Genomic DNA, 14,214 nt, shown 5'->3' with positions numbered 1-14,214 from the left:
AAAACACCAGTAATTCTTAAAAGACTCAAGGTCACCGATACGTTTATAAAACCTGAACTTGAACCAGTCAGGCTCTGAGGTTCACTCAAAACACTGCCATGGCTTCCTGTCCATTTCTGTTGTATACCCCTGTTTTTCCCCCTACATCACATATATTATATTACTGCCATTTTTGCTTCGCCTTTTGATTTTTCTTTCAGTTATAAAACCTTCCTCAGTAAAAAAATGACTTTAAAGAGCCTCGTGCACATTACAGGAAGGACAATGGTTAAAAACAGTAGGATTAAGAACAGAAATTAAAGCATTGGAGGCAATGGCACCATTGCCTCCAATGCTTTGTGAAGCGTCAGGTTTTTATGATTTATGAGAGAAAGAGAGAGGGAGGGGGAGCATCACGTCATATATATGTCATAAACAATGTCACAGAATGCAAACATCAATTGTGACTATGTTTTAAGCGTTGGGCTAATTTATTAAGTCAGTGTCTGATGTTCAACACTTTCCGTGTGCTGATACCAAATCATCCCGCTTCCTGCTCGGTTCTTCCTCTGAGACGTCGATATAACTGAAGCCCTGATGCAGTTGTGAATTTTTTAACAGCCTGCTGTTACCACAACTTTATAGTGATGATACGGCACGGTATAAACACTCAGGGCAAATTCTAATCCCATTACAGGGATTCAGAACCCACTCTCGTGCTGAAAATCTGTACCACACTGCAAACAATACTGCTTCATTAGTAATGAGGATATGCACTGATGAGATTGCTGAATGGTCAGGATTTCAGGCTAATAAAAATGAATTTCTCTTTTAACATTTAGGTAAACAGCTTGTGTAACTTGTAGCCAAAGAAGGAGTCACACTGCATGCCCGCACCCTCCCTGGATAGAAAGAAATACTAACAAATAAAGAAGTCTAGGCAGGAAATGTCGCTTTAAAAAGCTGTCAGAAGGACCGTGGGTGCATTACATAACATGTAAGCAAGACGCTAACTACTACTTTGGTCACCAAATTAGCAGTGTAGTGTATGATAGACTGGGAGAAATCCTTAAAATAGCACTGGGAATTACATCTTATACTCTTATCTTATAACCTTAAGAGGAACAATTGTGTCACTAATACATACAGTATCTGAAGAAGATGAAGATGCTCAAGCAAACACATGGACGTCTGTGAATATGACACATACACGGGCATCAAAGAGAGTGGAAACTGTACCGTCATTTGCACAAACTGAGTAATTCAGAACAGCAGCACCATAACATACATAATATACACACAAATTATTTTCTTTGATGGCCATATTGCGCCCGTAATTTGGCCTGACTTTTGTTTTTCATATTCAATTCTTATACAAGTATAGTGTGCGAGTGCATACAAGCTACATATAAATGTAAAAAAAAATTGTATTTGAATTTAAAAATGCTTCCTTCTTGTTGTTACGTCAACAACAATCAGTGATATTCCCTTTATAATACAAAGCATTTAAAAATACCCAGCTGTTTGTTTAAGTAAGTGGTGAAGCATTATATTAAATCCTGTGAAGTATTATAGCAGCGTGTCATTATTTCTATGCCTTGCTTTCTTATGTAGTCTTGACTGAAAGTAATGTTTTCGTTCAATCCCTTTTTTCCCCCACTTATATCTTAAATGTTTGGTTGCAATGTCAGTTAGAACTTTAATGTCCTACGTGATGGAACAAATCACACCTCAGATTGAATATTTCCCCAGGTGTGACATGCCTGAATATACACACACATATACATATATATATATATATATATATATATATATATATATATATATATATATATACACACTGTCAGAGACCTCCTGGAACTGTTTAATTAGCCCAAGTTTTAATTACCTCACTCGGTGCCCTTGGGATGGAGCAAAGGGCTCAGTGTTAATGAGAGGGGGATCAATAGAAAAGAAAGACAAGGAAACTGTTCTTTCTCTCTCTCTCACCTCGGCCATCTCTCGTTCACCATACCACCTGTTTACCTGTGTGTGTGTGCGTGCGTGTGTGCATGTGCACAAATGAGATGATCACAGGAGACTTAATTGTTTATAAATAGCGTCACTAAATATACCTAATTATACACTATGTATGTGCAAGGTGTATGCTGCTTTTCACCATATGGCAGCTGGGACTGGCCCCCGGTGGTAGAGAATGAATGAATACAGTATATGCTGTGTAAGATAACTTTGCCTGTGTTTTGTTGTCACTTATTTTGTTAACGTGGTCATTCACAACACCACTACAAAGCCTACAGAGGATACCTCCATTTAGTAAGAACAGCGAGCAAAAACAACTTCACCGTGAGCGCTCTCCATGGTACTGGACAAGCACCAAGTCCTCACTAAAACTATTGAGAGGTAAAGACACAAGTGGACATTTTGACAGTAGGAAAAGCACAGGTGTAAATAATTTAGCTGCTTGGATGTTGTACAAACTGAAGTGCTGTACATGTCTCATTGTATCACTGTCATGTCTGACTGGAACACTTGAACTAAACACATCCATCACAAAGGTTACCCAGAACACTTGAGGAGTTTCCACTCTGAGTTGACATTCTGAAGCAGACAAAAATGTCAGCCGATCAGAGTCAATATTTAGCAGAATCAAAGCAACAATGACATCAAACACTTCTGTCAAGGGTAACTACGGCAACTGATGACAAAAACAGCAACAGTTAGAGACTCTTTCCCCTCCACAGGGCAGCGGTGAACGTCTCATACCATCAGAAAGTCCGATCATGAGACACAGCAGAGAAAAAAAACCTGATAAGAACATCCTGGTTACTGACTGAGATTGTGTGTGTGTGTGTGTGTATTTGTTACCTCTTTAGGACCTTTTCTGGTCCACCTACCTCACCAGGGCCAGTAGTGCTCATGCAGACCAAAACCTGGTCCTATTAAGGCAAAACCTAATTTACATGGAACTGATTAAGTTTAGGGCTAAGGTTTGAATTGTGGTTATGATTAAGGGTCAGGTATAGGCTTTGTTTGGGTTGTCTGAACAAATGGAGTGTGTGTGTGTGTGTGTACCTGAGGCAGGGCTTGAACGACTGTATCCAACAGGGCTCTCATTCCTGTCGCCATCTTCAGCAGCTTCAGCACTGTGTGTGTGTGTTTTTGTGTGAAAGAGAGAGAGAGAGATAGTTTAAGTGTGGGCATTTAAGGGGAAATCCCTCGAGTTCAATTACAGACTAAATGAGAAACATTAAACTGTGGAAAGGTCAGTTGTTAAATTAACACACATAAACACACACACTTAAACACACATGTTTGTGCAGCATTGGCTGCATGTTACTTAGCCCCTTACACTAACCCTAAGCATCACAACTGAATGTCTACCCCCTTTGTGGTCCTCACAAAAATACACATAAAAGACCACACACGTGCACAAGTCCAGTCCCGGCTGCACTTCCTGTAAATACTCTCAGTGAAATTGAATATTGATTTTTGTCAAATGTGTGTTGGAATAAAACTGATAAACCCGTAAACAAACATCACACACCAATGTGCTGTTGCATTGCAGCTAATGTCTCAGTGGTTTTGTGTGTGTGTGTGTGTGTGAATATACCTCGTGCTATTCTCAGTACTCTCATGATCCTGATGATAGTGGGGTTGATGGGCAGAGCAGCACTGATCTCAATCTCCTCCAGGGTGATGCCCATCACTGACAGCAGCACAATGGCCAGGTCCAACTGGTTCCATCTGGCAATTAAGAACACATGATGGAGCGATCACAAAGAAAATGTAATACAATACACACACACAATCTTGTATTTACAGGGGCTCTACTTACCTGGGTGCCATAAGACCACCATGGTATAAAACCACTCACTTTTCAACAACGTACTTTAACAATGATCAAATGAACAGATTTTTAACTGAACAAGAACAACATGATTTTCCCTGCGTGCAGGTTTTCTGACTCATGTGTCTACTGACTGTCTCCATGTAACATGTGTTTAGGGGCATCAGTAAATTCTCGCTAGAGAAAATAGAAAGTAAACGGTATGAGTCACAGCAGAAGAACATCTGATCTGAGATTGCACTGCATCTGGACACTACTAGTTGTTCATTCACCACTCGACTCTACAACAGTTCATGTGATCCTGGTTTGCTTTTTGTTCCAGGTTCATTTACCTCTGTTACTTAGTGTCTTAAGGGACTGTAACACTGGAGTAGCAGCTGTTCATAACTACAAAAGCACAGAGTAAAACAACAAGTTAAATATAATTAAGGTAAAAAAGAATCTACAGGTCAAATGTGTGCTGGATGTAAAAATGCAGTTCTTGTGGTGGCAGTGTGTTTGTGTGTTATACCTGCTACTCTAATAACCCAGTTGTAAAGCTGGCTCACAAGTCTCCCCCAGATTATAAATCACTCTATGTACAATGACTGCTCACAGCTGCTGCTGACACGACATAAAAGGAGACAAAGTGCCGGCTGATAACTGTGTAATAAATTTGGTCTATATCTGTCCATCTAATTCTCATTTCATCACTTTTTTTGTCCATTTCACCTTTTTTTTTTTTTAAATCTTTGATCAGTCCAGCTTCCCCTCAAATATATTATCCGTCTCTTTCCTGTGAGCCTCTCCCTCCCTTCCTTCCTTCCTTCCTTCCTTCCCTATAACTGTTTATCCTCATCCTCCCTCCCTCCTCTTTCAATTCACTGACCAAAATAAGTCAATGACATTAAACCACTATCAGTGTAATATAAGCTCCTAAATCTTTGTCTGCCTTTGATTAGTCATCACTTGGCCCTGACACGAGTCTCATCACTGCGCACATTTAAGTGAGTGACAAATTGATTAATCTGGACCCCGAGTGAATGAACGTGGAAGTGAGCAGGCCAGTGTAGAGGTGTGAGTCCTGCAGAAGTTAGACAGATTTTGTGTCCTCAATGGGGCAATCGGTTACTACATCCTGACAATAACACACATTACATCACATAACTGCACAACTGGACATCCTGGTTGTTGTACGTGTTGGAACACTTGACAGCTGGTGGAATGGCAATATGGATATCTGGGAGAAAATTGCAATCTCTTGCTTCTTTAAAGAAGACATTTCCTTTTGTATTGACATCAGTGATGATGTGTAGTAATTGTCACAAAATCAGTATTTGACCAATTTTTTTTGGTTTAGACAGTGTGATAACAGAAGAGAACACACATCAGAGCCAGCTCAATTATTTAAAAATATTTCATAATCCTCTTTATCGTTGAAAGTGTGACTCTGGGTTCCATTTATAGTGATCAAAGCAAAAGGCGGATTTGTTCAGATATTACACTTTGAACTAAATAGCTGTTCATTGGAGCACTATTTATATTCAATGTTAATTCAAAATATCAAGATAGGATGTTAGGAGGCATGTTATGTGCTTTATTGTTTGTGTCCTATTAAAACAGTGGCTTTGCTGAGCAGACACAGATTGACAATGTTATTTTTGGTGGCATTAACTCTTCAGCTGCTGTGAAATATAAAGCTCCTTCTGCAGCATCTAATCCAAGGGGTCATAAAAAGGCCATAAAATGCTGATAGATAAGCACACAGATGCAGTTACATGCGGACAAAAGGGGAAACACTCATCACACCACCAGCACCTTAAAGTATAAATCCACATTGTACCTGTCTTTGAAGAAGCGCCGAAAGCCGAAAGCGATGAGTTTGAGAATTGATTCCAGCACAAAAGTGGAGGTGAAAAAATAGTTGCAGTACTTCAGCACAAGATCCAAAGACTGGGAAAAAAGAGGAAAGAGAAGGTGTGTGTGCGTAGTGTAAAGAGTGGCATATCAGCAGCATCAGCAGGGAAAACTGTAGAACTGAACCTATTGTTCGCAGAATAAAATCAAACATTGTCAGTGCAAAAACACAGTGTCCCCGAAATTTTAAAGAGAATTGTATTTGCATGGTATTCAAATATTTCTGAGGTAAGCACATTTTAGTCGCTCTAGTTCCAATTTTGCAAGCTGTTTTATCCTTTCATAAAGAGAGCGGAAGCTTGCAACATGTGGGCGGCTGCCAAATGTCAGGACCAACAGCTGACAAACACAGCCAAGACCTGTGATATTTATCTGATGCTTGGCCAGTTGGAGAAAGCTTGCTCAATTGTAAAGGTCAAACGGGCATCTTTTGTAAAGAATAATCAATTTTCCCTCTTTTTTGCGCCCAAAAAAAAGAAGCTATCACAAGCTTAACGACTTCCCATCATCACACGTGAATGGACAGAAACATGTACTGCACAGATCAGCATTCAGTCCATCCACAGCGCCTCTGTATGAACCGCAGCTACTCACAATACAAGTTGTTAGACAGACAAAGGGTTTCTTTTGTGGTAACAAGTTACTTTGAGACTGGGGATGTGAGAGTTAAGTTGCTCAGCTCTTTGCTTACATAAATGAAAGTGCAAACCACATTGGACTTGTGTCCGTGGGACTTCCAGAAGGATTTCAGCCCTGATAAATCTACCACAAGGTCTACCTTTAAAACAAACTAAGCTTTTAAGGCTCCACTTTCCACACACTGTATCCTGCAATAACTGAGTAGAGACATTTTCTTTGTGCAAAAGCACCTTGTTATCCTCTACCAATAAATAGCCAGTGTGAGAGGTGTGTCTACAGATAAAGGACCTGGTTTGCACTTCTCATCTAAAACAGCACCTGTCTCTTCATGCTCATCGGTCAACTCTGCATCTATGGAGAAACGGTGTCTCTCTCTTTCTCTCTCTGCCCACACAGACAAACATTCCGTCTTACATGAGGTTGATTGTAGTGCTCCAGGGACATGGTGATGACGTTGATACAGATGATGAAGGTGATGATGAGGTCCAGGTAGTGGTTGGTGCACAGTGTGTGGATCATCAGGCGCATGTTGCCATAGCTGGCATAGTAGGGCAGCTTCTGGGCTTCTATTGGTAGAAACATTTAGGAATGTATTTTAAAACATATAAACATTTGCTTTTGGAAAGGGATGAGGTTTTAAAATACTTCTTACAAAATATTCTCAAGCCTATATGGTAATAAAATTACAACTTGCATTATACATCATACATAGGACATTTAAAAATAGATGACTGCTAGAAATTGGAAATGCATGACAGATCCTCTCTCTGATGTGGTACAGGGAATTCTTGCATAGTCGACCTGCTCTTTACTGAGCACGGGGGAATGGAAAATGTAAAGGCTTTAATCAAACACAATAACTGCTTTCTCTCCCTTTTTCACCCCCTCCTCTCAGTCCTCTCGCTTACTTCTCCTCTTCTTTTCCATGCGCTTCTGTCGCTTCTCCTCGCGCCTCTTGGCCTCCTCCACCTCCTGGTGCTGGCGGCACTTGTGGAAGTTCTCCACCACCACACCCACAAACATGTTCAGGACGAAGAAGCTAACGATGAGGAGGAAGGAGATAAAATAGAGCAGCATCCAAGGGTTGTTGTTGGTCACTGGCTGGAACCGCAGAGTGGCAAATGTGACGTGACAGAAGGAGACAAGACAACAGAGATGAGAGGAGAAAGAAGAAGAAAGAGAGTTAGCTAAAGGTAAACATGTTACATTTACATTGTGGATAGTGTAGATTGTGCTTCTTTTTTTTGTCTAGCTTATATATATATGTGTGTGTGTGTGTGTGTACCTGTTGGTCCACAGCCACAGCATCCAGACCATGATACATGATGTTCACCCAACCGTCTTTGGAGGCGAGTACAAACAGGGACATCAGAGCCTGGATGACAGGAGCCAGACAGAAAAGGAAAGGAAAAAAAAAATAAGACGCTCTACTTCACATTCTTATAAAAAATGCAATTCACATACAAAATGCAAAATAACACACAAGTGACACTAACCTGTCCCAGGTTGTCAAAATTGTATTTATGGTGAACCCACTTGTAGTTGGCTTGCAGACAGTCAGACTTGTTGGTGATGTTTTTGACATCAGGGCCAAAGCAGTAGAAGAACTTGCCTTTAAACAACTGTCAGAAGAATAGTGACACCAAGCTGTTGATGCAGCTGCGTACAAAAACTTATATATAAAAGAATAACTTTCATTGAGTTCTTTGATGAGATAAAAAAGATCCGGTGGAGTGAAATAATGAGCTGGTCAAAGATCAACAGCAGCTGGAAAATGTGTGCAGTGATGATTAGAGCTTATAGAGACAGAGAAAACAACGTGTGCCTCTAAACATGGGTGCTTTGAAGCAAAAAGAGAACGCAAGGGAGAGGTTTTCTTTTTTCAAAAAGCCTCATCATGGTGAGGAAAACAGTCCAAAATAATATGGAAATAGTATGCGTCCTACCTGTACCCCAAGAATGCCAAAGATGATGAAGAAAGCACAGCAGATGAGGACAATGTTGCCAATGGGTTTGAGAGAAGTGATGAGTGTCTCCACCACTAACTTCAGACCTGGAGCTCTGCTGATCACCCTGAACAAAGACGAAGGAGTACGACGAGAACAGAAACAAGAATGTGAAAGAACAACAGAGGAATCAATAAAAAAGGTTATGGGAGTGGTCTTAGTATTAACTCATCATTATATCATTACATACTATGTGACAAGATAACAACTGGAAGATATGGCAAAGCTGTTGAGGCTATTATTTGTTTATCTAACTGAAGATAAGATGTTCTTTGTTGTTGTCGGTACCTGAGGGGACGCAAGGTTCTGAGCAACCTGAGTACTCTAAGCACCCCGAGGATCTTTGCCCCACCTGCCATTGACACAACAATGTCAATCAATGACACAAAAACCAGGAAGCCATCGAGAATGTTCCAGCTGCTCCGCAGATATGCCTGTTCCCCCACATACAGACCCATGGACACCACCTGAAGACGAGAGGAAAAGCAGGTGAAAGCATATGTTGGCACAGACTGTGTATGTTCGGCACATGCACACAGCTTGATGCAGTGTTTGGCTAAGCACTTGTGGAGGCAATGAATCGACAGAAAAAAAGAAAAATAAATAAATAAATTCTGCCACTGACATATGAAGCTGTTTACCAACTGTCCGGTGAAGCTTCAGAGGGATTGTGTGGGTTAGTGTGCAAACATGTCATGACGGTTGAAAAATCACTTCCTGGCAAACACTTTAGGTCTGAATGCCAAAATGTAAAGTGAGAGTTTTCACAACTGCGAGTGTGTTTCCTTTTTACACATTTTCTGCTTGGTGTTGAGAAATAGAAAGTAATGGGAAACTAATGGGAAATCATTAGAGCTAGTGAATGTGTTAGTGACGAGTGCTACAATTAGCTTCAAGCTGCCTCATAAACTAACCAGGTTGTGCATCATGCTGACCAGTCCTGCTGTGCTGTGCTTTTTTTATTTGGCTACATCTTGTACACAGCAACACACCGTAGCAGAGTCCAACAGAGAGACAAATGTTACGCAGTCACACACAAAGCAACACACACAATGGAGATACACGAGGCGCAGACAGACAGAGGCTTGGAGGGAGACGTGTTCGGCTTGGCCCGGGGGCTGACAACTCTGTGGCTCATTGATGGGCTGTGATTGGTTAATAATTGATTGTGGTGGTGCATAATTGATGGCCCATTTGTGCCAGAGCCTTTTTGCAGAGAATACGCAGACAATGGCACAGAGAGGGAGAGCAAATAAAAGAAAAGGAAGGGTGGAAAAAAAGACTGATGAGTACAGAGGGACCCTAAGAAAGCGGCTTTAAAAAAAGAAGCAGTCAACAGAAGTGTGGGGGAGTGCTGGAGACGGACCGCATCCATAAGAGAAGACTAGCCACTAATTAATGACATTGCTTAATTGCTCCATTCCAAGAGAACATGGAAAGTGCCAGGAATGAAGGGAAGGGGTTGAGCTGTGGGAGCCCTGAGGCGAAGGCAATTCAAAGTGAGAGACAAACAGGGGGACACAGGAAGGCAAGTGGACAAAAAAAGATGCCAGAACAGCCACACACTTCACTTGACTCATTGGTATAGAGAGGCAGGTTGTAAAATGTTACCTTGAGTGTCATTTCGCCCACAAAAATGGCAGTAAAGATGTAGTTGGAGATGGTTAGAAAGACTCTTTCCTGAACAGAAGGGGAGAGAAGAGGATCCAGTCAGAGAGAGGACATGGGGCAGTTAGGGGTAGTAAAGGTTTACTCATTGCACCTTTAAGATAATAAAATCGAATTCTTCCTTGGAGAAAAAGCTGCCACACATGCACAACCACGTCAAATGAATTTACCAAGCTGCCTTGTAATATCTTGGGCCTCTCCAAAGCTACTGTGATGCAGTTGGAGAAGATGAAAGCCAGCACCACATAGTCAAACAGCTTATGGGCTATGATGGACTGGCACATCTGCCTGAACCTGGAATGAGTGGAAACAAGAATAGAGAAAACACTGATAAATGAAAAGGAAAATAAATAAATGAATAAATAAACTGCGGGGGGAAGACAATGTATACATTAGGCCACCATTTGATCAAATGCATTTTCAAACCCTCTTCCATCAAATCAGAATGGAAGCCAAGTTCCCTCACGGTGCGCGGGAGCTCTTTCTTATCTTGGTGAGTAAATAGCTTCATTTAGCCCATGTTTACATTGCTCCTAATTCAAAACAAATTACATCAACAACTCTCTCAGAGGCAGTAGATTCCGGAGTACAGTGTTCTGCTGGGAGAGGAGATAAGAGAGGAACAAAGCGAGTGACAGGCAGAGAGAGAGAGTTGGGACATAAACACTGAATATGTGTTAAAACCAAGCGTGTGACATTGCGTGCTGCCAAAAAGCAATTATCTCCACTGATTGCTTTATTTGAATAGCTGAAAAGGAGCAGAATTGAGTAAATATATTTCGGAACTATTATGCAACATACGTTGACACATTTAAACACACCTATATGAAACCCTGCTCTGCAGATTCTGACACAACATCACTGCATTAATGCAAAATGTAATCAATTGCCTTTGGTAAACAATGAGGTATGTTTCCTTTCTCTAAAAGGAGGAGACAGTGGGGGGAAACATCCCTTTGTTATTTACAAGGAGGCGATCGATACTCTAATGTAGTCCCTCTCTGTGGAAGTTTGGCAACCCATCGTTCCTGTTGATGAGATGGGGAACGGAATCTTCCCATCCATGCTTTGGTGGGAAACTGTATATACTGTGGTCAGCTGATAATGTGTGTGTGTGTGTGTGTGTGTGTGTGTGTGTGTGTGTGTGTGTGTGTGTGTGTGTGTGTGTGTGTGTGCGTGTGTGTGTGTGTGTGAGCGGCTGCAGAGCTAGAAAAGAACATTCTAACCCGACACTAAACACTCTTTGTACAACAGGGAAAACAAGCACAGCTAAAGTGACTTACTTGTTCTGTGGGGAGAATAGGAAGACCGACCAATCCTCTCTGGTCTCACACCAGTCTGGTTTATACGCCTCTAACATCTTCTGGATGCGGAAGCACAAGCTCTGCAACAAGAACAGGCATCATTATGTATTATGGCGCTCACAGACAGAGCCCATACACTGCAATGCACACAACTTATCCACACAGTAAACACCAAAAAGACGAACTGAATTGCACAGCAAAAGAAACTTCCTGTTTGGACTCCTTGGTGAATTATTTACAAAAGTGAAACACTTCTTCGCAACAGCGTGGAGGATCTTCCAACAGTGCCATCTGTATAGCTCTCTCTCCTGCTGTCTAAATAGTCTTTTCTAATTAACCTTGTTTCTCTTGTACACAGACTTGTTTACAATGAAAACAATGGGACTCCCATGAGTGCAGGCTTTATACAAATTACCCGAAGATCCTACACAAGAGAGCACGAGCTTAATGCATTGTGTAGAACCTTGTAATTTAACACAAAAGCTAATGCTTGGATTTTCAGAATCACATGTTTTACTGATCGCTGATTGATACATAGCCTTAATAATTATGTGATGCTGACCTGCATCTGTGGAAGGTACAGAGGAAAACATGTAACATGTAAAAACCTATAACCTTGTTCACACTACGAGAATTCCAGCTTGATAATCCGCTCGCAGACGAGTTTTGTAAGTTGTGGCTAATTGCCAATAATCAGCTGGTGATTAGCGGTTGGCAGTGTAAGATATGCAAATACATGCCTCACAGAGACTTTATGACACCTCTATGCTGGGTCACAAACCCCAATCTCATTCCCAGCCGCTGGAAATGAGCACATCGTGTAATGCGGGACGTACAACAATGCTCCGACTCTGAAAGTGGTGTAGTGAGTACATGGATAAGCTTGTCCTAATGCTATTACGAATAAATTACCTCCCTCCCACAAACACATAATAGGAACCTACATAGTCAATGTCATCATCCAGATCCTCGCGTTCCTTGCTGCGTGCGTTCACCTGGGGGAAGACATTAGCCACCATGTGGCTCTGGGTGTTTGCCCCTCCAGCCTGTTCATTTCTGTGTCTAGGTGGGGGCTGGAGGAGCTGAGGGAGAGGGGTCTTCCCATTACAGTCTTGGTGGGTCCCTCCGAAACCACCCAGACCGTCGCATCCACCGCCACCACCCCCACCAATCATCATCCCCCCAGAGAAGCTCTTCTTCCTGTGGTGAGCATGGAGCGTCGTGGGGGGCAGCGGGTGGTGCGGTGGCAGTGGAGGGTGTGGGGGTCCAGGCACCTGAAGCAGGTGAGGCAGCTCCAGGGATAGAGCTCTGCGGTCTCTCCTGGGCACAAAGTGACCAGGCAGCATAGGGTGGGGAAGGTGAAGAGAGTGAGACGCCACCGCAGGGGGGGAGAGAAGAGACTCTTCCTCATCCTGGTCTGGGTAGTGCTGGTGCCGGCTTTGGGAGGAGGAGGCGCGGGGACCACGGATGCGGAGGCTTCCTCCGACCAACCCTCCGAGGCCACCTAGGCCGTAGCCATAGAAGGGCCTCGCAGAGGTGGAGGTGAAGGCCGGACTAGCAGAGGGAGATGAGGAAGAGTATGGACAACCACCTCCCAGACTGTTCCAGCTCGAACGACGGGCCCACAAAGCCTGAGGATGGGGAGGCAGTGTGCGACCCCAGTTGTGATAACCACGACATGGATACTGAGGGAGAAAGAGAGAGATGTGATTTGACAATCGCACTCATTTTTACAATAATGGATTTTAAAAAACAGCAAAATTAAAAAAGGTAAGTTGTTACTGTGTTGTTTGTAATTATGAAGAATAAAGTAACTGGAGATCTGTCCCCGCCTGTCGCCCTATGTCAGCTGAGATTGGCACAGCACCCCCCAATGGATGGATGGAAATCAAGATGATGGATTATATAATGTGAATGTATAAGTAATATTCAAATGACATCACAGGACGTTGTACATCTGTGTGAGTAGCCCTTAGTTAAACTTTAACATGGGTCAAAGCATTTAATAAGCTAAACATTATTGTGATGAATATAATTGAACCAAATAAATCGTTGGAAAAACCTATGATACAGGGCAGACAGACATGAGAGAAACTACCCACACTTACACAGTCACATCAAAACACAATGGCGAGCAGGTCGACCAGCAACTAACAAAAGGACCAGCAGCTATTTATTTCCCAGCCTCTCTCATTACAGTTATTTCCACTTACCACTGCCCTCTGCTCCAGGTTTGCCCTGCCAAGAGAAATAACGCTGTTCTTCCTGGAGCCAAGAGCGAAGGTCAACCTCTCTCCAGGGAAAAAACCGGCAGGCAGCGAGGGCAAGTCCAGGTGTCCATTTGGAGTCAGAGTACAGATCTTGGGGTCTGAGGGAAAGCGAGAGCAGGAATAAGGAGGAGGGAAATGATGAGATGAGAATGGGAAAAAAAAGAAAGAAAGAAAGTAAGGAAAACGAGAAGCGTGATGGATGATTGTTGAAAACAACAGTGACATAAACAAGAACATGACGTTCACTCATTTTGTTTGCTTATTCTTTGCTGCTGCACATCAGTCTTGAAACAACGTCATGGACGGCGCTTCATTTACGTTGTTATAGATAAAGCCAGTGGTCCATTCTCAAATATGTGTTTTGGTGGAATAGTTACCAAGACTCATTCACATCGCTGCGTTGCGTTCACGTAAGTTAACATTTAAAAGGTACAGTATGTTTAGGCTGAGAACAGTGATCACCAGAGGCTCAGTGTGCGGCTAAATGCTACACTTTACTGCTTGATGCCTCGGCTGGCTTCTGGTGAGTTCACTTCTGTTATGCCTTCAGGGAGAATAGCAAGAGGGTGGATGGAGTGTTGGCATTAGGCATGCATTATTAAAGA

The 14,214-nt window shown here is 42.4% G+C and overlaps 1 protein-coding gene across 4 annotated transcripts in view; it reads right to left on the bottom strand.

The window, feature by feature from the left end:
* The window catches only part of cacna1ia (calcium voltage-gated channel subunit alpha1 Ia), a 130,250-nt gene that overhangs the window by 18,344 nt on the left and 97,692 nt on the right, over positions 1-14,214 (bottom strand). For all 4 annotated transcript variants that reach the window (XM_044050397.1, XM_044050396.1, XM_044050398.1 and 1 more), the window contains exons 16-29: positions 13,553-13,707; positions 12,284-13,024; positions 11,319-11,419; positions 10,206-10,329; positions 9,979-10,047; positions 8,656-8,834; positions 8,308-8,434; positions 7,858-7,983; positions 7,647-7,736; positions 7,270-7,462; positions 6,776-6,927; positions 5,649-5,758; positions 3,590-3,723; positions 3,052-3,122 (exon numbers count right to left, since the gene is read on the bottom strand). In XM_044050397.1, coding sequence (XP_043906332.1) covers positions 3,052-3,122; positions 3,590-3,723; positions 5,649-5,758; positions 6,776-6,927; positions 7,270-7,462; positions 7,647-7,736; positions 7,858-7,983; positions 8,308-8,434; positions 8,656-8,834; positions 9,979-10,047; positions 10,206-10,329; positions 11,319-11,419; positions 12,284-13,024; positions 13,553-13,707 — 2,372 coding nt within the window. The remainder of the gene's footprint in view (positions 1-3,051; positions 3,123-3,589; positions 3,724-5,648; positions 5,759-6,775; positions 6,928-7,269; positions 7,463-7,646; positions 7,737-7,857; positions 7,984-8,307; positions 8,435-8,655; positions 8,835-9,978; positions 10,048-10,205; positions 10,330-11,318; positions 11,420-12,283; positions 13,025-13,552; positions 13,708-14,214) is intronic.

This window comes from Solea senegalensis, linkage group LG19 (assembly GCF_019176455.1).
Source record: "Solea senegalensis isolate Sse05_10M linkage group LG19, IFAPA_SoseM_1, whole genome shotgun sequence".
NCBI classification, from domain to species: domain Eukaryota; kingdom Metazoa; phylum Chordata; class Actinopteri; order Pleuronectiformes; family Soleidae; genus Solea; species Solea senegalensis.
The sequence above is the reverse complement of the archived record's forward strand: the minus strand, read 5'-3'. Positions and strand labels throughout refer to the sequence as shown.